Below are 21,275 nucleotides of genomic sequence, written 5' to 3'. Positions count from 1 at the left end.
TCCAGTCTAAACAAACCCATGGCAGGGACAAGTCATTGCAGTTTGCACCAATCGTATACTGTACTCTAGATAGGAGACGTTCTAGATAACATTGTATTTACAAGAAGACAACACAACAACACACCAGAAAGAGAAATGGAAACAAACGTTCAACAGTGTAACAACATTCGTATAATGCAACAACACTTGCAACACAGTGCAACTACATTGTAACATTGACTTCAACTCACCCTTGATGCTTTCCTCTTATATTTGTTGGCGAAGTCAAATTTCTCTTTAATCTCGTCCAAATGCTGCTCCAGGCGCGCCTTCTCCTCTTTCCCTGTGTAATCCTGGCCCAATAGGATGTATGCCCTCCAGTTCGCAGAGTCAAAGCCCCAGTGGCAAGTCCTGTTTTCCAACGATTTGTGACTGTGCACCACGAATTTATGTGTCGGGTACATGAGTCTGCAGTCCATGCACTGAATGCAGGCTGCGTTTGGGCTGGTGTACAGCTCCGGGACGAAGAGACCCTTGCACTTTCCGAAACACTCGTGGTATATTTTGAAGCTTCTCTCCGTGATCTCCAGCTCCAGGGAGCCAGAGAACTCTTTCTTGCAGTGCGGCGGGTAGGTGCCCCCGTAAATCAGTGCATTGCACAGGCGCTCCGCGTCAGTTTTGGTGATGAGTCCGCAGGAAGGCGCGGAGAATGGGAGAATTCCCATGACTTTGAGGATCTCCAGCTGTTCCGCCGTGCACCGGGAGCAGTAGATGTGGAGGTCGTCGCACACCGAGTTGATCTGTTGGAGGGAGAAATCCCGCAGGACGGTGTTGAGGATCTGCGGCAAGCACAGACGTTTCTCGCCGCCGACCACGAAACAGGAGACAGTCTCCGTCTCCAAGACCGTCTCGCACCTCTCAGTGGAGCGGTCGGACGGGATGAAGAGAGGCCCTGGCATCACTGTCGGCGGTTGCATGGGCAGATGCAGCACGGGCTCGGGCTCTTTCCCATCCTTCTTGAACAGGAGGTCATGTGGCCATCGAGCAGAAAAAGCCGCCGGTCCGCCGAGGGAGCTCATAGAACTCAGATGAAACTGCTTGAGAGTTTGTTGCAGTCCTGGGTGAGGTTGGAAGCTTTGTCGAGTTACAGTCTCCATGGTTTCACTACGACTTTGAAAGCGAGAGTTCCTGTCAACTGGGGCAAACTAAAACAATCGAAAGACACGATAGGTCCCGGTTCCTTGTAAATCCAAGGTATCCCAGAATCAGTCAAGTGCGAAAAGCGCTTCATCAAACAACCACAAAAAAAGTCCCAGGTAGTGAGTATCCAATTCCGTTGACTAGGAGCCTACTAGGCAAATGGTGACACCGGCGAGTCTTCCCATGCAGTAGACTCCCGACTGTCCATATCTAAAACGCGTCCCTCTGAAACTCCTCCAAAAAGGAATGATACGCTTTTGAAGTTCCAGAAAAAGTATCGACCGATAAAGCAAAGCCTTCTCTCTATGTAAAAGTATCGACCGAAAAAGCAAAGCCTTCTCTCTATGTAACAGGTGTAAAACACATACAAAAATCAGTTTGAAATACTGCAGTAGAGCTCGATGCAAACACTCCGTTTACCCACGCAGTTCGCTACGCCTGTGTGGAGATGGCTAGTCTGTGAGCTGGGTTGCGCTCGCTCACTCACTCACCCACTCACTCACTTGCCCCCTCGCTCTCTCTCTCTCTCTCTCCCCCCTCTCCCTCTCGCTCTCTCTCGCATCCCTCTCTCAGTGTTTGTGAGTGTCTGGCTCAATCATTGAATCCCAGCCAAGAATGTGACTGACTCCGCAGGCTGGCTCTTCCAGGAACAAGTCGACACTCCCCTACTTCTAGAAGCATTGTACGGAATATGCAAAGGCGAAAAAATGCACAGGGCTCATTGAATCCCTTGATTCACAGCTAGGAACGGCTGTAACCGAAAGAGAATGGGTGGAGTTTGCTACAGACAGTCAAATTTAGACTTTAAGGTTGAAATGCAAATTATACGACTGGCTGCGGTTTGTTTATTTAGGTTTAACTTTCCAGGCTGGCTTATACTGTGAATTGCGGAAACTAGGGAAGAATACATATTAGGGCCACATATTTTCAGATTATAGCAACATATTAATAACTATTATTATTGTTATTTGAACGCACCATTCCAATTCCATTAATTTTACGCATAGGCTGTTTTTACGCATAGACTTGTTTAAATCTATAGATGTGCCAGTTAATTGCGCAAGCACGGCTATACTGTTCGAGCTCCCCTACAGTAGCAGCACAGTCTATGCAATGAAACAATTATGTTTGAGTCACTTTCCCCCAGGGTTTTTTAGTTTTAATTGTAATGTGCAACAACGAGAGCATGAATACGCACACTTTAAACGTATGAACAATTGAGCAGTGCACTGGGTGTTGGCTACGATCAAGTGGACTAGCCTACATCGAATCATTCCTATTGTGCTGAAAAGAGTTGGGAAAGGTGAGAAAAATACAAACTGAACTGTCAGTGTGCATTTAAAATGTACATGGTTACTTGGGTGTAATTAACTTGAGCAATTTGTATATTTTTTTCAATGAATGTGATTGAATAAATAATATAGCCTACGCCTAATACACTTGTGGAGTGTAGATGAGCTTTTTTACTACTACACGGTTTAAAAACGAATCGGCCTTCAAAAGATTCATGAAATTAACTGTATACCAGTCTACACCTGCATTGTAATGTTGTTCATTTGGTCGGCTCTGTTGTCGTTTGCTGTCATCTCCAGTAAAGATTTACTGTGATGACGTGAGCTAAACATGAAAGGTGAGGCAATTGTTTGCCGTTCCTGTGGCTCCTCCTAGCCATGAGGCAATGTAACTGCAACCGCATGGCAATTGGAGATATGCTCAGTCACAGAGGTCATTAGAATATAAATTAGGCCATAAATTAGTACTCTGGATATTAATATCATCAATATATTTGCATGGCATATAGCAAACATAACCATGAGTAGGCTACAATGTTCATGTGAGCAATATTCTGACCCCTAGACCAAAGGCCAATGTGTTATATTGAGTTTATATGCCAATCATGGCCTACCCTCCAGAGGCAATCCACTTGCTAAATCCTACACCAACAGTCTCAACCATTTTCCACAATGGATCAGTCCAACCCTTTTTGAAACAAGTGATAATTATGACAATGTTTGAGTGCAAGTGGACAAACTGGTACCCAGGCTAGGATTTTTCCATTTTCCTCAGAAACCCACCCACAGTAATTGACATGGTGGGTTGACAGATCTGGAGCTATAGTGATGAGCTATATCCTGAATGGCTTGCGGATAAGTTACCCTTTTGGAGGGACAGGAGGGACCTGGGGCTTTGTCTATTTGCTAATGGATATGAGTGAGATGCAGTGTATGCGGCGGCAGGTAGGCTAGTGGTTAAAACGCTGACTAGTAACCAAAAAGTTGCTGGTTTGAATACCTGAGCAGACCAGGAGAAAAATCTGTCGATGTGCCCTTTAGTAAGGCTCTTAACCCTATTTTGCTCCAGTGATGCCATACTACTATGGCTGACCCTGTAAAAAAAACAAAAACACATTTCACTGTTCCTATCCGGTGTAGGTTACTATACAGTACCAGTCAAAAGTTTGGACACACCTACTCATTCAAGGGGTTTTCTTAATTTTTTACTATTTTCTACATTGTAGAATAATAGTGAAGACATCAACACTTTGAAATAACTATTATGGAATCATGTAGTAACCCCCCAAAATTGTTAAACAAATCAAAATATATTTTAGATTTTAGATTCTTCAAAGTAGCCACCCTTTGCCTTAATGACAGCTTTGCTCACTCATGGCATTCTCTCAACCAGCTTCACCTGGAATGCTTTTCCAACAGTCTTGAAGGAGTTCTCACATATGCTGAGTACTTGTTGGCTGCTTTTCTTTCACTCTGCGGTCCAACTAATCCCAAACCATCTCAGTTGGTTTGAGGTCAGGTGATTGTGGAGGCCAGGTCATCACTCTCCTTCTTGGTTAAATAGCTTATCCTGTTGAAAAACAAATGATCGTCCCACTAGCGCAAACCAGATGGGATGGCGTATCACTGCAGAATGCTGTGGTAGCCATGGTGGTTAAGTGTATGTTGAATTCTAAATAAATCATTGACAGTGTCACCTGCAAAGCACCCCCACACTATCACACCTCCATGCTTCACTGTGGGAACCACATATGCGGAGATCATCCGTTCACCTACACTGCATCTCACAAAGACACATCGGTTGGAACCAAAAATCTCCAATTTGGACTCATCAGACCAAAGGACAGATTTCCACCAGTCTAATGTCCATTGCTTGTGTTTATTGGCCCAAGCAAGTCTATTCTTCACATTGGTGCCCTTTAATATTGGTTTCTTTGCAACAATTTTACCATGAAGGCCAGATTCACGCAGTCTCCTCTGAACAGTTGATGTTGAGATGTGTATGTTACAGAGAAGCATTTATTTGGGCTGCAATTTCTGAGGCTGGTAACTAATGAACTTATTCTCTGCAGCAGAGGTAACTCTGGGTCTTCAATTTCCTGTGGCGGTCCTCATGAGAGCTAGTTTCATCATAGCGCTAGATGGTTTTTGTGACTGCACTTGAAGAAACTTCAGAAATTCTTGACATTTTCCCGAATTGACTCACCATCATGTCTTAAAGTAATGATGGACTGTTGTTTCTCTTTGCTTATTTGAGCTGTTCTTGCCATAATATACACTTAATCTTTCACCAAATAGGGCTATCTTCTGTATACCCCCCTACCTTGTCACAACACAACTGATTTGTTGAAACGCATTAAGGAAAGAAATTCCACAAATTGACTTTTAACAAGGCACACCTGTTAATTGAAATGCATTCCAGGTAACTACCTCATGAAGCTGGTTGAGAGAATGCCAAGAGTGTGCAAAACTGTAATCAAGGCAAAGGGTGGTTACTTTGAAAAATCTCAAATCTCAAATATATTTTGATTAGTTTAACACTTTTTTGGTTACTACATGATTCCATATATGTTATTTAATAGTTTTGATGTCTTCACTATTATTCTACAACGTAGAAAATAGTCAAATAAAGAAAAACCCTGGAGTGAGTAAGTGTGTCTTAACTTTTGACTGATACTGTATATATATTTTTCACAGCTGCTGAGCTACTCGAGGCCAAGCCTGAGAGACAGTTGAGAGAGAGTGAGCGGCGAACATCTTTCCTCTTTTCAATGATTCATAATACATCAAGTCCTTCTCCTCTCTTTCGAGTTTCCCCCTCCTCTCTCTCTCTCTCGTTTCGTCTCCTCTCTGTTCTTTCGGATGAGCCTGCTTTTGTGAGCCTGGATGGTCAGTTGGTTCTGCTATTTTTTATTTCCCCCGTCTTCCTTCCTGTATCCATGGCAATGGCACACAACAGGATCACAACTCCTAAATGACATAACCTTTCTTTCCAGGCGCCTGGTCGCTTTTCCCAGTGTAACACTGCAGGCAGGCATCCACAGCCTGCCTCGCCTGGGTCTGCTTTTGTGCTTTTCCCTCTGCGGTAAAGGACTACCCATGTCAGCAATCTAGCCCTCTGGAATTCTCATCTTCTGGGGCACTGTTTCAAAATTGTCCTCACCTATTTTCAAAGTGGCAGGTTTTCCCATAGTGTTATTTTTCCCTGTTGCCCTCTCTCTGTTATTTTTCTTCCATCCTTTAAGTTGTTTTCCTGGTCTTTTCCATTACATAACCTCCATAGCTGTTCTTTCTGTTCATCCTCGCTTTTGTCCCAAAGCTTAGATTAGAAAGTCCCACTATTATATGACTTCAACTTTCCACCACCTAGTTCTGTGTTCTAGGATGACCGTATGATAACAGGCTACAGTGGCCATTGCATAACTCCATCCTTGCATTGACCCTCAGTGACCCATACTGCTGACTACAGTGTGGTACAATAATACAGTCAGGAGGAATTAAAAGCATATAGCTTTTTCCTGTATATCATTGTAAAGTAAAAATTATCCTTTCTTACTTACTGTTATTGTACAAATTACTACACATGAGAATGACAACAACATATTTTATAAACCTAGGAATGACATCAAGAGAGAAGTATATGAACTATACAATTGCAGAAATTTCATAAAGTGTAACTAATTAGAGCTGATATAAAAATGATAAATGTACATTTCCCAGCGGCAGATATTGTGAATGCAATATGTTGGTTAGTATTCTAGAAAGCAAATTGGCTCACTTTATTTGTGTTGATGAACAAGCTCTGCTGGTAAATAGCTTAGTGCAATTTCTCAATAAATGAACATTTGAACAATCGAGTTTACTGGATGGATACAATGTTTCAAATAACTTTATATCTGAAACTTTTTATCCGGCGTCGGAGACCTACTTGCGTTCTTCACCCGACGTGTGTGCCTGCGCACTGACGTCATCGCACAAACATGGAAGTCTGTGCTGTTCCGTCAATGCCGCGAAAAATATAACTGTGGCAGACTAGAGAGATAGATCATTGCTATGGCTGAGAAATGCCCAAAGTCAAAACTAAAAAGAAAGAAATTGTCTATCGAGGAGCCCCTAACTGATATATTTTTCAGGAACACGCTGATAAAGAACAACGAAAGTTCCAGTGCATCGATTGAAAGCTTGAGTTCAACGAGGTAAGCGAGCAGTCGAAGTGCAGTGACGTTCGCCATCTATCTAGCTACCCCCCATCACGATTTACTCTTTTGTTTTTATTGCAATACAGAATATGTATAACTGATACCCAGATTGAACATTAGCTTCTACAATTGGTGACAAGAAGATCGCGTCTTCCTTGATTGCAATGCATTGTCTTCATGTCAAATAGATGGTGGTTGGTCCTTATTGAATTAAGAAACATAATTGTTCGTGTTTTGCTTACTAGTCATATTTATGTGCTCTATTATTTTGCTGTGTTCTGTAGACCTGTGGTCCCTACAGAGACGTGGTGGTCCAGAGATGACCTGGCTGCAGTTGAGAGTCTCTGGGCCCTGGCTCTGAGCTCTGCTCTTCCCTGTCTGGACGCTCACCCCTGGGACCCAGTCCCTGACCTTCCAACAGCCTCCACACTGGTGAGTTATTCAGCCTCCACACTGGTGAGTTATTCAGCCTCCACACTGGTGAGTTATTCAGCCTCCACACTGGTGAGTTAGTCAGCCTCCACACTGGTGAGTTAGTCAGCCTCCACACTGGTGAGTTAGTCAGCCTCCACACTGGTGAGTTAGTCAGCCTCCACACTGGTGAGTTAGTCAGCCTCCACACTGGTGAGTTAGTCAGCCTCCACACTGGTGAGTTAGTCAGCCTCCACACTGGTGAGTTAGTCAGCCCAAGAGTGTGGATGCATCTCAGTAGTTGTGATGGCGCAGGACTTTGTTTCGGCCAATCAGTAATAGATTGTACTAATCAACTGGTCATCGCCTTAAATCGAGACCTTTATTAATTGAATGTAGCGTCTTGTATGGCTTGAACAAAAAGCTTTTATTTACAAAGTTAGCAATCCCACTATAAGTAGCTAATTCTCCATCCAATTGGAGACAGATTTTCATGCAAAAATACAAATAAATCTGCATGAAGAAATGTGCATTTTCCCACCAGTGGTGTTTCCATCAAACTGACTTGTGGATAAAAAGCAATGGTTGATGATGTAGTGCAAGTCAAATTAATTTTTTCGCTTCGAATAAAAAATATACATTTCAATGTGTTTCCATTGCATTTTCAAATGTGCCTGTAGTTTTGTCACAAAAACGGTTGTGTTAAATAGCATATGTGCCTACTCTGGTCTTGGCACCTGTGCTCTAGCGAACAGCTCGCAGATACAATGTGGGTAGAGTGTTCGGATCGTCTAGTCTACATTGAGATTATTACGTATAAGAGCGAGACTATTTTTATCTGTCCAATGGCAGCCAAGCATCATCATCGTGTCACCAGAATAAGACCCTCAATGTGTATTGGAAAGGAGCATTTTTGATTTATTTTTATTTCACCTTTATTTAACCAGGTAGGCAAATTGAGAACACGTTCTCATTTACAATTGCGACCTGGCCAAGATAAAGCAAAGCAGTTCGACACATACAACAACACATAGTTACACATGGAGTAAAACAAACATACAGTCAATAATACAGTGAAAAATAAGTCTATATACAATATGAGCAAGTGAGGTGAGATAAGGGAGGTGAAGGCAAACAAAATATATAAATAAATAAATAAAAATATAAAAAGGCCATGGTGGCGAAGTAAATACAATATAGCAAGTAAAAAATAAAAAAGTAGAGAGAGAAAAAGTAGAGATAGAAATAATGGGGTGCAAAGGAGCAAAATAAATAAATAAATACAGTAGGTAAAGAGGTAGTTGTTTGGGCTAAATTATAGATGGGCTATGTACAGGTGCAGTAATCTATGAGCTGCTCTGACAGCTGGTGCTTAAAGCTAGTGAGGGAAAGGGAAAGGTGCATCAAGCTCATCACTCTGCAGTTTCACCACCCTGTGAAGTTCATCACAACTTATTTCATCTGTAGCCTAATTTCTGCTGGCTTCACGTGCTCATGGGAAGTCGAAAGTCCAACCATGATCGTGTTCAAGTGCTTTTGAAGTCAAGAACAATTCTTCGACCAATAAGATTGTAGTTAGCCTGATAACTTAAATTAGCAATGTTAGCAAGCTTATCAGCTTGCCAGCAGAGTGAATGGAGAAGATGTAGCCTCAGTGAGGACATTACTCCCTTGCCCTCCTCTCCCATTTGGACAGTTTACAGGTTACAGGTTTCGTTCAGGCCTGTCGGGACATTTTTTTTATCCGGCATATACTTTACTGAAATAAAACCTGGTTAGCGATGATTTCTCAACTCTCAACCACCACTATTGTGTCAATCCCACCTTGTACCATGCAGGACTAAACAGAGAATATCTCAGAAAATTGAAATTTCTCTCCTTGTACCATGCAGGACTAAACAGAATATCTCAGAAAATGGACATTTCTATCACATACAATAGCTGTTTTTGAACAACACTGCACTAGACTAGTAGAGGAGGAAACCAATGTGTCGTTGAGGACTGCCGAGCTGACTAAAATGGTGGTCACTGTTGACCTCCCAGACGGCTATAGCCTGCTGGCTGGCGCTGGCTCTCAGAGCTCCGGTCAGACGGTGGCAGTTCTGGGCCACGCACGCCACATGAACCAATCACTTTTGACAGGTAGCTGATGCAACCTTGCATTTGCTGAATAATTTACTCCAGCGGGCTTCTCTTAGAAAAGCCCTGCTAGCTACCAGCTAAAGGAGCAAGGCAAGCCCCTATGTGACAGACATATGGCCCAGACGAAAGACTGCGTGAAATGATGTCTGATGTGCCGCCGGGATAGTAACTCCAAGGCTAGCGTCACTTTTTCTTTTAACACTCCCAGTCCTTCCTTATTACGTATTTGGACACATTAGACTTAGTCACATTTGAGAGGATCTCAAGGGCCCTGCTTGATGGGGACAAAGTTACTCTAAGCATGTCCCCCACTCTCTGGCTCTCTCCTTCCCATTCTCTCTCCTTTCCATTGCTCTCTCATCTCCCTATCATTTCACTCACCCTCTCTTTCTGCCTCTCTCCTTTCTTTCTGTCAAACCCCCCTCCCCACACATTTTCCCCTTTCTCTCTCTCTGTCTTTCTCTGTGTTTCAGAGCTCTAATGTAGACCAGCAGATTGAATGGAGATGGTGTAGCCTCAGTGAGGACATGACTCCCTTGCCCTCCTCTCCCTCTCCTCCTCTGAGTACTCTCACGGCCCCGCACTGTTCCACCACAGACTCTCCTCTCAATCCTTCTCTTGGGCTGGAAAAGACTCTCCTCCCAGTCCCAGTACAGACTAGCCAGACAACATCCACCATCAATGGCCCTCCTTCGAAGTCTGCTCCCTGTCTTGAGGGGCCCGGAGAGGGGACCAGTAGTAGTGGTGCTGGCCGCCCCAGACCACCAAGTCTGGGAGCCCAAGTGCCTTCTAGCTACGGAAGGGGAGGCCCGTGGAGTGGAGAGGGGAATAGCAGAGTGTCATCCAGAAAGGACACAAAACGAGGGGAAGGAGGGCAAAACACTGCAGCGGCCAGACCCCACCCTACAGCCAGGCGACCAGGAGGAGAGAAGGAGAGTCATCCCTCTACTCCTCAGCCCTTCATCATCAGAGCAGGGAACGGAGGATCATCATTACCAGCAGAAGCAAGAAAGGGTGGAGGAGGAGTAGGAGAGGAGGGCGAGAAGAGGGGGATGAAGAGGCTGCAGCTACCTGCAAACCAGGTGGACGCCACGTCCTCTACCTCTGACAGCTGCACTGCTGCTCCCATGGAGGAGGAGGGGGAGGTGGAGAAAAGGGAGGAGGAGGTGTCTGGGATGGGCAGAGCTGATTGGGTTGCTGGCAAAGGAGGAGGAGGAAAGTCAATGCAGAGCTGCCCCATGTGCCTGGTGCCGTTCCCAGCTGGGTAAGTTAGGTCTGCCTGCCTCCAACCTCTCTGTATTCAGCACACTCATCTGCTCTCTATCTTTCCCATATGCCTGCTGCCTTGTACTACTGTCCTTCCTACATACTCAAATTCAATGGTAGTTGGCTGCTCTTCCGCAGAGGTAAAACCTCGGTGTCTGACAAATCCAAGGTATAACCATTGACTGTACGGATTCCATTGTTTCACATCTGCAGGGCATTTCAAAACGTAGCTCTAGGACATACATCCTAGACAGAATTTTCAAATGTAGATCTTCACATCCTTGATTGCATAGCGGACCATGCTGGGTTTGCATGTAAACAGTGGAAGGGAAGTGGGTTGAAGAAAAGTACACAGTAAATCATTCATTGAAATGGGTATAAAAAAAAAGCCAGGCCGTTTTAAGTGAGGTAGAGGCGGAGTGAATGAATGACGGGGCTAAAAAGCAGGGCTCAGAGCCAGTGGTACGAGAGCTGGATCCCTCTCCCCTCTCTCTCTCTCGTTTTACTCTCTTTCTGAACAGGCCGGCCTTTGTGTTGGCCAGGGCCTGGCCTGGGTCTGGCCCCGCATCATGGTCTGCTCCCTAGCCAGCTCTGTGTACCTTGGCCTGGCCACACAACCCCGCTGTACTCCCCTCCCAACTATCTCTCTCTTTCTCTTGGCTGGACTAGCAGGAACAATGGCTTCCTCTGTCTGGAGAGATAGAAGGAAGAGGAGAGTGACCTAGAAGGGGGAAGAGAGAGGGGTCTCTCTATCTCTCGTTTAGAAATATGAAGAGCTTTTTCCCTGTAACGGCATATAACGGTGTGTGTGTTTAGTGTGCATGGGTGCAGGAGGATACGGATGGCAGGGTTCTTAGAAAGTACATGATTTGGAGAAAAATAACTCTGCTCCAGTTTCTTCTTTCTCAGTCTCTCTCCTGGAGAGGACCCTCTGCCCGCGCATTACCTTCCAGTAGAATGACAGAGAGATGCAGAGAGAGATGCAGAGAGAGATGCAGAGAGAGATGCAGAGAGAGATGCAGAGAGAGATGCAGAGAGAGAGAGAGAGAGAGAGAGATGCAGAGAGAGAGAGAGAGAGAGATGCAGAGAGAGAGAGATGCAGAGAGAGAGAGAGAGAGAGAGAGAGATGCAGAGAGAGAGAGAGAGAGAGAGAGATGCAGAGAGAGAGAGATGCAGAGAGAGAGAGAGAGAGAGAGATGCAGAGAGAGAGAGAGAGAGAGAGATGCAGAGAGAGAGAGAGAGATGCAGAGAGAGAGAGATGCAGAGAGAGAGATGCAGAGATGCAGAGAGAGAGAGAGAGAGAGAGAGATTCAGAGAGAGAGAGAGAGAGAGAGATGCAGAGAGAGAGAGAGAGAGAGATGCAGAGAGAGAGAGATGCAGAGAGAGAGAGATGCAGAGAGAGAGAGAGATGCAGAGAGAGAGAGAGAGAGATGCAGAGAGAGAGAGAGAGAGATGCAGAGAGAGAGAGAGAGAGATGCAGAGAGAGAGAGAGAGAGATGCAGAGAGAGAGAGAGAGATGCAGAGAGAGAGAGAGAGATGCAGAGAGAGAGAGAGAGATGCAGAGATGCAGAGAGAGATGCAGAGAGAGAGATGCAGAGAGAGATGCAGAGAGAGAGAGAGAGATGCAGAGAGAGAGAGAAAGATGCAGAGAGAGAGATGCAGAGAGACAGCGATGCAGAGAGAGCGATGCAGAGAGAGAGAGAGAGCGATGCAGAGAGAGAGAGAGAGAGCGATATGCAGAGAGAGAGAGAGAGCGATATGCAGAGAGAGAGAGCGATGCAGAGAGAGAGAGAGAGGGAGTGAGTGAGTGAGGGAGTGAGTGAGTGAGGGAGAGAGAGAGATGCAGAGAGAGAGAGAGATGCAGAGAGAGAGAGAGATGCAGAGAGAGAGAGAGAGATGCAGAGAGAGAGAGAGAGATGCAGAGAGAGAGAGAGATGCAGAGAGAGAGAGAGATGCAGAGAGAGAGAGAGATGCAGAGAGAGAGAGAGAGATGCAGAGAGAGAGAGAGAGATGCAGAGAGAGAGAGAGAGATGCAGAGAGAGAGAGAGAGATGCAGAGAGAGAGAGAGAGATGCAGAGAGAGAGAGAGAGATGCAGAGAGAGAGAGAGATGCAGAGAGAGAGAGAGAGATGCAGAGAGAGAGAGAGATGCAGAGAGAGAGAGAGAGATGCAGAGAGAGAGAGAGCGATGCAGAAAGAGAGATGCAGAGAGAGTGTGATCGAGAGGGAGCGAGAGATACTGAGAGAGAGAATCTCAGTAGGCCTTTAAAACAGGGCAAGTAAAAAGTACATGAGACCCAAACTGTGTGAGGGGGCCCAGCAGGAGAGCAGCAGTAGCAGAAGCAATCTGAAGTTAATAAGCTGAAAGCACTGAAGCTCAAGAAGAGACAATGAAAAGATGTCTGTTCCATCCATTCAGATTCAGTGCACTGTCAGTGCAGTCGACAGTTGTTGCGCTCGAGCATCATATCGATACAATACATGCGATGAAAGTTGTGATAATTGAAGGTATTACATGGCGGTTATGATTATAGACTGCCGTTTTAAAGTAGGCCTCGAATTGTTGCTCTTTTTTTTTCTTCTGTAAGAAATATTTGATTGCTGCCTTCTTTGGGACAGATTTCTCCTGTGGAAAGAGATTTGAACCACCTGGGTTGATAAAAGACAAATGACTGAAATGCTGTCCATCCATCTCTCCAGGTTCACTCAGATGGACTGTGACAGCCACCTGGCCAAGTGTCTGTCGGAGATGACCGTCGACATGACCTGGTGATAGTCCACAGAGTCTTCTTCTGACACCAAGGATGGAGGTCTGGAAGGACAGCCAGCTGGCCGTTGCACCACATTTGGGTCGTGTTCACTAGGCACAAAACAGAAGAGAATGGACCGAATTGGGGAGGTGCTATCAGAACTTGTCGAATTAAAAATGCTTGTTTTTGCCATCCGTCACACAAAGTTTTGCTACAGTGTGCTCTAATGAGGAGTTAGTTTCACTCCACCCTGTTTTTTGGCTAGTTGGTCGTTTCGATTCAAACTCCAGTGGTATCTATCCCCCTGTGATGGACGGCGGGTGCAGACAACGGTAAAATACAGTATCTGATTCTGATTCGGTAAAATACAGTATCTGATTCTGATTCGGTAAAATACAGTATCTGATTCTGATTCGGTAAAATACAGTATCTGATTCTGATTCGGTAAAATACAGTATCTGATTCTGATTCGGTAAAATACAGTATCTGATTCTACTGATCATCTAGTCTTCAGTCGTGGGTTTAATTTGTGTTACTGTTGGCTGGAGCAAAAACCCATCTTTACACTTTGTAAGATTTACTGACTTACTGTCCCACCTCCGCCCCTTTTCCCACCAACCTATCATCATGCACTACAAGGTTGGAATCATAGAGATGGATAGAGGGCACACCTGCCACTAAGCATTTACGAGGTGTACCTCTTCCCATCGCTATGGTTGGAAACAATCTCTGATGTGTCCCATATTGCTTCATTCAGATCCACATTTTGTTCTCTCCTCCGCTCCTAACTGCATATGCTGCCATAGAAGTAGAATGAATAGAACGGGCGTCCCCATTCAAGTCAACAAAGGTATAATGGGTGGACTGGTGGCCAAAGCGAGGAGCAAAGCAGGAAGTGTACCCTGTATAAGTAGTTGCCATGGTGCCCTGGTAGCCTAAGCAGAGAGCTCCTGTAAATACTGCTTTCAGAAATTCTTCTCACCCCTTTTACTTTTTCCACATTTTGTGTTACAGCCTGAATTTAAAATGGATTAAATTGAGATTTTTTTTGTCACTGGCCTACACTCAACACCCCATAATGTCACAATACCCCATAAGTGGAATTATGTTTTTTAATTTTATTTGACAAATTAATGAAAAGCTGAAATGTCTTTAGTCAATAATTATTCAACCTCTTTGTTATGGCAAGAGCCTAAATAAGTTCAAGAGTAAAAATGTGCTTAACAAGTAACTTATGTTGCATGGACTCACTTTGTGTGCAAAAAGTGTTTTAATTAGATTTTTAAATGACGACCCCATCTCTGTACCCCACACACACAAATCAAATTAAACACTTATCTGTCAGGTCCCTCAGTCGAGCAGTGAATTTCAAACACAGATTCAACCACAAGGACCAGGGAGGATTTCCAATACCTCGCAAAGAAGGGCACCTATTGGTGGATGGGTAAAAGCAGACATTGAATATCCCTTTGAGCATGGTGAAAAATATAAAGGCAACATTTTCAAAGATTTTACTGAGTTACAGTTCATATAAGGAAATCAATCAATTCAAATAAATAAATTAGGCCCTAATCTATGGAATTCACATTACTGGGAATATAGATATGCATACAGACCCCTTGACTTTTTCCACATTAACTTATAGCCTTATTCTAAAATGGATGTAAATGTTGTTTTTTTCCATCAGTCTTCACACAATACTCCATAATGACAAAGCAAAAATAGGTTTTTAGACATTTTTGCAAATTTATTACAAATAAAAAAACTGATCACATTTACATAACTATTCAGACCCTTTACTCAGCACTTTGTTGAAGCACCTTTGGCAGCAATTGCAGCCCCGAGTCTTATGTATGATGCTACAAGCTTGGCACACCTGTATTTGGGGAGTTTCTCCCTTCTCTGCAGATCCTCTCAAGCTCTGTCAGGTTGGATGGGGAGTGTCGCTGCACAACTATTTCCATGCCTCTCCAGAGATGTTAGATAGGCTTCAAGTCCGGGCTCTGGCTGGGCCACTCGAGGACATTCAGAGACTTGTGCCGAAGCCACTCCTGCGTTGTCTTGGCTATGTGCTTACAGTCGTTGTCCTTTTGGAAGCTGAACCTTCGCCCCAGTCCTGAGCGCTCTGGAGCAGGTTTTCATCAAGGATTTCAATGTAGTTTGCTCCGTTCATCTTTCCCTCTCCTGAAACAGGATGCACCTGAGCTCAATTGAGTCTCATAGCAAAGGGTCTGAATACCTATGTAAATAAGGTATGTTTCTTATTTTTAATACATTCGCAAAAAATTCTAAAAACATTTTTGCTTTGTCATTATGGGGTATTGTGTGTAGATTGAGAAAAAAATGGTTATCTAATCCATGTTAGAATAATTCTGTAACGTAACGACATGTGGAAAAAGTCAAGGGGTCTGAATAATTTCCCTAATGCACTGCGTGTTGGCCACAAATACCTTAAAAAAAGTTAGGGGCGTGGATCAGAAAAATCAGTCCGTATCTGGTGTGACCATTTGCTTCTTGCAGTGTGACATCTTCACAGAGTTGATCAGGCTGTTGATTGTATTCTGTGGAATGTTGTCCCACTCCTCTTCAATGGTTGTGTGACATTACAAGATATTGGCGGGACCTGGAACACGCTGTCGTACACGTCAATCCCGAGCATCCCAAACATGCTCCATGGGTAACATGTCTGGTTAGTATGCAGGCCATGGAAGAACTGGGACATTTTCAGCTTCTAATTATTGTATGCAGATCCTTGACATGGGGCCATGCATTATCATGCTGAAGCATGAGGTAATGGCGGCGGATGAATGGCACGACAATGGACCTCAGGATCTTGTCACGGTATCTCATTGTCATCGATAAAATGCAATTGTGTTCATTGTCTATAGTTTATGCCTGGCCATAGCATAACCTCACCGCCACAATGGGGCACTCTGTTCACAACATTGATATCAGCAAACCGCTCGCCCACACGATGCCATACACGCTGTCTGCCATCTGTCCGGTACAGTTGAAACCAGGATTCATCAATGAAGAACACACTTCAGCGTGCCAGTGGCCATCGAAGTGAGCATTTGCCCACTGAAGTCAGTTATGCTGAACTACAGTCAGGTCAAAACCCTGGTGAGGACTGGGGGCACACAGATGAGCTTCCCTGAGACTATCTCTGACTGTTTGTGCAGAAATTATTTGGTTTGGACATCAGCTGTCCGTGTGGCTGGTCTCAGACGATCCTGCAGATGAAGCCGGAGGTGGAGCTCCTGGGCTAGCGTGGTTACACGTGGTCTGCGGTTGTGAGGGTGGTTGGACGTACTGCCAAATTCTCTGAAATGACATTGGAGGTGGCTTATAGTAGAGAAATTCACATTAAATTCTCTGGCAACAGCTCTGGTGGACATTCCAGCAGTCAGCATGCCAATTGTACGCTCCCTCAACTTCAGACATCTGTGGCATTGTGTTGTGATAAACAACTGCACATTTTAGAGTGGCATTTTATTGGCCCCAGCACAAGGTGCACCTGTGTAATGATCATGTTGTTTAATCAGCTTCTTTATATGCCACACCTGTCAGGTGGATGGATTATTTTGGCAAATGAGAAATGCTCACTAACAGGGATGGAAAGACATTTGTGCACAAACTTAAGTTTTTTTTTTCTTCATTCATGATACATGGGACCAATACATTGCATGTTGCGTTTATTTTTGTTCAGTATAATTACACTTTGGATGGTGTATCAATACACCCAGTCACTACAAAGATACAGGTGTCCTTCCTAACTCAGTTGCCGGAGAGGAAGAAAACCGCTCAGGGATTTCACCATGAGGCCAACGGTGACTTTACGACAGTTTCAGAGTTTAATGGCTGTGATAGGAGAAAACTGAGGTTGGATCAACAACATTGTAGTTACTCGGAAATACCAACCTAGTTGACAGAGTGAGAAGACTGTTATAGCATTTTTTCTTTATCCAAAAAATGCATCCTGTTTGCAAAAAAGGCAATAAAGTAATTCTGCAAAAATGTGACAAATCAATTCACTTTTTGTCCTGAATACAAAGTGTTATGTTTGGGGTAAATCCAATGCAACACATTACTGAATACCACTCTCCATATTTTCAAGCATAGTGGTGGCTGAATCATGTTATGGGTGTGCTTGTAATCGTTAAGGACTGTGGAGTTTTTCAGGATAAAAATATTTGGAATGGAGCTAAGCGCATGCAAAATCCTAGAGGAAAACCTGGTTTGTCTTCTTTCCAACAGACACTGCGAGATGAATTCACCTTTCAGCAAGACAATAACCTAAAACACAAGGCCAACTCTTCACGGGAGTTGCTGATCAAGAAACAGTGAATGTTCCTGAGTGGCCTAGTTATAGTTTTTGCTTTTGCCAGGCATAAATGTCGTCCAAAGAGTTGACTCAAGTTTGCAAAAAAGGACCAGGAAACCCCTGGATGATCATCAAGACTCTTGGAAGAATGTTCTATGGACAGATGATTCAAAAGTATAACTTTTTGGATGACATGGGTCCCATTATGCCTGGCGAAAACCAAACACTGCATTCCACAGTAAGAACCTCATACCAACGGTCAAGCATGGTGGTGGTAGTGTGATGGTTTGTGGATGCTTTGCTGCCTCAGGACCTGGATGACCTGCCATGAATTCTGCTCTGTATCAGAGAATGTCAGGGCATCTGTCTGTGAGCTGAATTTGAAGCGCAGCTGGGTCATGAAGCAAGACAATGATCAAAAACAAACAAGTCTATATGAAAATAGCTCAAAAGCAACAGATGACGTTTTGGAATGGCTTAGTCAAAGTCCAGACCTAATCACAATTGAGATGTGGCAGGACTTGAACCGAGCATACTTGAAAACCCACAAATGTAGCTGAGTTAAAGCAGTTCTGCATGGAATGTTGGGCCAAAATTCCTCCACAGCGACGTGAGAGACTGATCAACAACTACATGAAGTGTTTGGTTGGAGTCATTGCAGCTAAAGGTGGCACAAACAGTTAGTGTATGGGGCAATTACTTTTTCACACATTGGGTGTTGCATAACTGTCTCTGAAATATGTATGTAATTGTTATTCGTTCACTCAGGTTCCCTTTATCTAATATTAGGTTTTGGTTGAAGATCTGATAGCACAAGTACAGAAAATTACAAAGGGGGCAAATAGTTTTTCACAGCACTATGAAAAATAGATATTTCTGTATTTAGTTTAATTAATATGCAAACATTTCTAAAAACGTGTTTTCACTTTGTCATTAAGGGGTAGTGTGTGTACAATCGTGGCCAAAAGTTTTGAGAATGACACAAATATTAATTTTCACAAAGTCTGCTGCCTCAGTGTGTATGATGGCAATTTGCATATACTCTAGAATGTTAAGAAGAGTGATCAGATGAATTGCAATTAATTGCAAAGTCCGTCTTTGCCATGCAAATGAACTGGATCCCCAAAAAAACATTTCCACTGCATTTCAGCCCTGCCACAAAAGGACCGGCTGACATGTCAGTGATTCTCTCATTAACACAGGTGTGAGTGTTGACGAGAACAAGGCTGGAGATCACTCTGTCATGCTGATTGAGTTTGAATAACAGACTGGAAGCTTCAAAAAGAGGGTTTGGCCTTTTCTAGGGAGTTTTTCCTAGCCACCGTGCTTCTACACCTGCATTGCTTGCTGTTTGGGGTTTTAGCCTGGGTTTCTGTACAGCACTTCGAGATATTAGCTGATGTACGGGCTATATAAAATAAACTTGATTGATTGATTGGTGCTTGGAATCATTGTTCTTCCTCTGTCAACCATGGTTACCTGCAAGGAAACACGTGCCATCATCATCGCTTTGCTCAAAAAGGGCTTCACAGGCAAGGATATTGCTGCTAGTAAGATTGCACCTAAATCAACCATTTATCGGATCATCAAGAACTTCAAGGAGAGCGGTTCAATTGTTGTGAAGAAGGCTTCAGGGCACCCAAGAAAGTCCAGCAAGCGCCAGGACCATCTCCTAAAGTTGATTCAGCTACGGTATCGGGGCACCACCAGTACAGAGCTTGCTCAGGAATGGCAGCAGGCAGGTGTGAGTGCCTCTGCATGCACAGTGAGGCGAAGACTTTGAGGATGGCCTGGTGTCAAGAAGGGCAGCAAAGATGCCACTTCTCTCCAGGAAAAACATCAGGGACAGACGGATATTCTGCAAAAGGTACAGGGATTGGACTGCTGAGGACTGGGGTAAAGTCATTTTCTCTGAATCCCCTCTCCGATTGTTTGGGGCATCCGGAAAAAAGCTTGTCTGGAGAAGACAAGGTGAGCGCTACCATCAGTCCTGTGTCATGCCAACAGTAAAGCATCCTGAGACCATTCATGTGTGGGGTTGCTTCTCAGCCAAGGGAGTGGGCTCACTCACAATTTTGCCTAAGAACACAGCCATGAATAAAGAATGGTGCCAACACATCCTCTGAGAGCAACTTCTCCCAACCATCCAGGAACAGTTTGGTGACAAACAATGCCTTTTCCAGCATGATGGAGCACCTTGCCATAAGGCAAAAGTGATAACTAATTGGCTCGGGGAACAAATCATCAATATTGTGGGTCCATGGCCAGGAAACTCCCCAGACCTTAATCCCATTGTGAACTTGTGCTCAATCCTCAAGAGGCGGGTGGACAAACAAAAACCCAAAAATTCTGACAAACTCCAAGCATTGATTATGTCAGTATGTGGCCCAGAAGTTAATTGACAGCATGCCAGGGCCGATTGCAGAGGTCTTGAAAAAGAAGGGTCAACACTGCAAATATTGACTCTTTGCATCAACTTCATGTAATTGTCAATAAAAGCCTTTGACACTTATGAAATGCTTGTAATTATACTTCAGTATTCCATAGTAACATCTGACAAAAATGTCTAAAGACAATGAAGCAGCAAACTATGTAGAAATTAATATTTGTGTCATTCTCAACTTTTGGCCACGACTGTAGATGGGTTATTTTTGTTTTAATACATTTTGAATTCAGCCTGTAACAACAAAATGTTGAATAAGTCAAGGGGTATGAATACTTTCTCAAGGCACTGTACATATTTCATTATTTAAGTTTGTGGTTTTTAATCAGCTGTTTTGTTTTGATAACATTGAGTTTTATTGCATATTTCTGCTGGTTAGGTCAACTATTTTTGGCTGGGCTAGCTAACCAGCTAACCAGCTAGCTAATTGTTTTTTCTTTGAATGATGCATCAGGACACCGTACCAGCTTTTTTGTTTAAACTGGCTACTAATTTCTGGTCTTTTGAAAACATCAATTGAGGAGTCACCAGAAGCTTGAGAGGAATGGGAGAAGCAGTAAAGTGTGTGGTTGCTTTCCGGTGCCCAGAGCTGCTGAGGTATCACCAAAGTGGGTGCTACAAGTCCAGTAGCTACACGACTGGTTCCCAGAGTAGCCCTCGTCACTAGACTCTTCATCAACATGACACTTTACCATTCTATGGCAGCCATGTAACTGCCCCATTAACATTACATGGGGAACATTAACTAAAACTGAATCTCAAGAATGAATTAGGATGCTTTTAACATGACACTACAACATTCTATGGCAGCCATGTTACCGCCCCATTAACATTACATGGGTAATATTTAAACAATGCTTTGTAACTGAATGTCTAAAATTAGAACAAAATTCAACATTCTAACTCTCTAAAGCTGCATTTGTAAATGACCTCCAGTGTATCAGAGTTCACTCTGGGTCGTTCGTAAATTGAGTGTTGTCAGATTGCCTGTTCATGAATTCAGAGCGTTTCGCTCTCGAAGCGTTCAGAATGGACACTGGCGGAGGAGTAGGGTTGATCAGGGCCTTCTGACCTCAACAGCAGTCAAGCACCCAAGCTAACTGGCTAAAGGTGGCTAGCTTCCTAGCTACTTGCAGACACATGAGAGAACACCTCACTCTGACCATTTTACTTGACCTAGCAGAGCTGGTTAGGCTGTTTTCATGTTATCTAGAGTTTAAGGACTAACTGTGCTGCTGGCAACAATGAATTTCTTTTTTTGCCTGTCGTTT

At 43.9% G+C, this 21,275-nt stretch overlaps 2 protein-coding genes across 3 annotated transcripts; one reads left to right on the top strand and one right to left on the bottom strand.

Annotated features, from left to right (window-relative positions):
• Positions 1-206: 206 nt before the first annotated feature.
• Positions 207-1,838, bottom strand: LOC129860469 (ski oncogene-like). The gene has a single exon (XM_055930871.1). It carries the CDS (start codon positions 1,134-1,136, stop codon positions 222-224), a length of 915 nt encoding a protein of 304 aa, XP_055786846.1. The 5' UTR covers positions 1,137-1,838; the 3' UTR covers positions 207-221.
• A 4,585-nt stretch (positions 1,839-6,423) lies between these two features.
• Positions 6,424-14,585, top strand: si:ch73-70k4.1 (uncharacterized). 2 transcript variants are annotated; one of them, XM_055930870.1, is made up of 4 exons: positions 6,424-6,667; positions 6,955-7,102; positions 9,697-10,487; positions 13,188-14,585. In XM_055930870.1, the coding sequence occupies exons 1-4, from the start codon at positions 6,525-6,527 to the stop codon at positions 13,258-13,260; spliced, it is 1,155 nt and encodes a 384-aa protein (XP_055786845.1). In that variant the 5' UTR covers positions 6,424-6,524; the 3' UTR covers positions 13,261-14,585. The 2 variants fall into 2 exon arrangements, with proteins under 2 accessions (XP_055786845.1, XP_055786844.1); XM_055930869.1 differs by having other exon boundaries at positions 6,955-7,126.
• The last annotated feature ends 6,690 nt before the right edge of the window (positions 14,586-21,275 follow it).

The sequence above is a fragment of the Salvelinus fontinalis genome, chromosome 8, assembly GCF_029448725.1.
Source record: "Salvelinus fontinalis isolate EN_2023a chromosome 8, ASM2944872v1, whole genome shotgun sequence".
In the NCBI taxonomy this organism is placed as follows: domain Eukaryota; kingdom Metazoa; phylum Chordata; class Actinopteri; order Salmoniformes; family Salmonidae; genus Salvelinus; species Salvelinus fontinalis.
The sequence above is the reverse complement of the archived record's forward strand: the minus strand, read 5'-3'. Positions and strand labels throughout refer to the sequence as shown.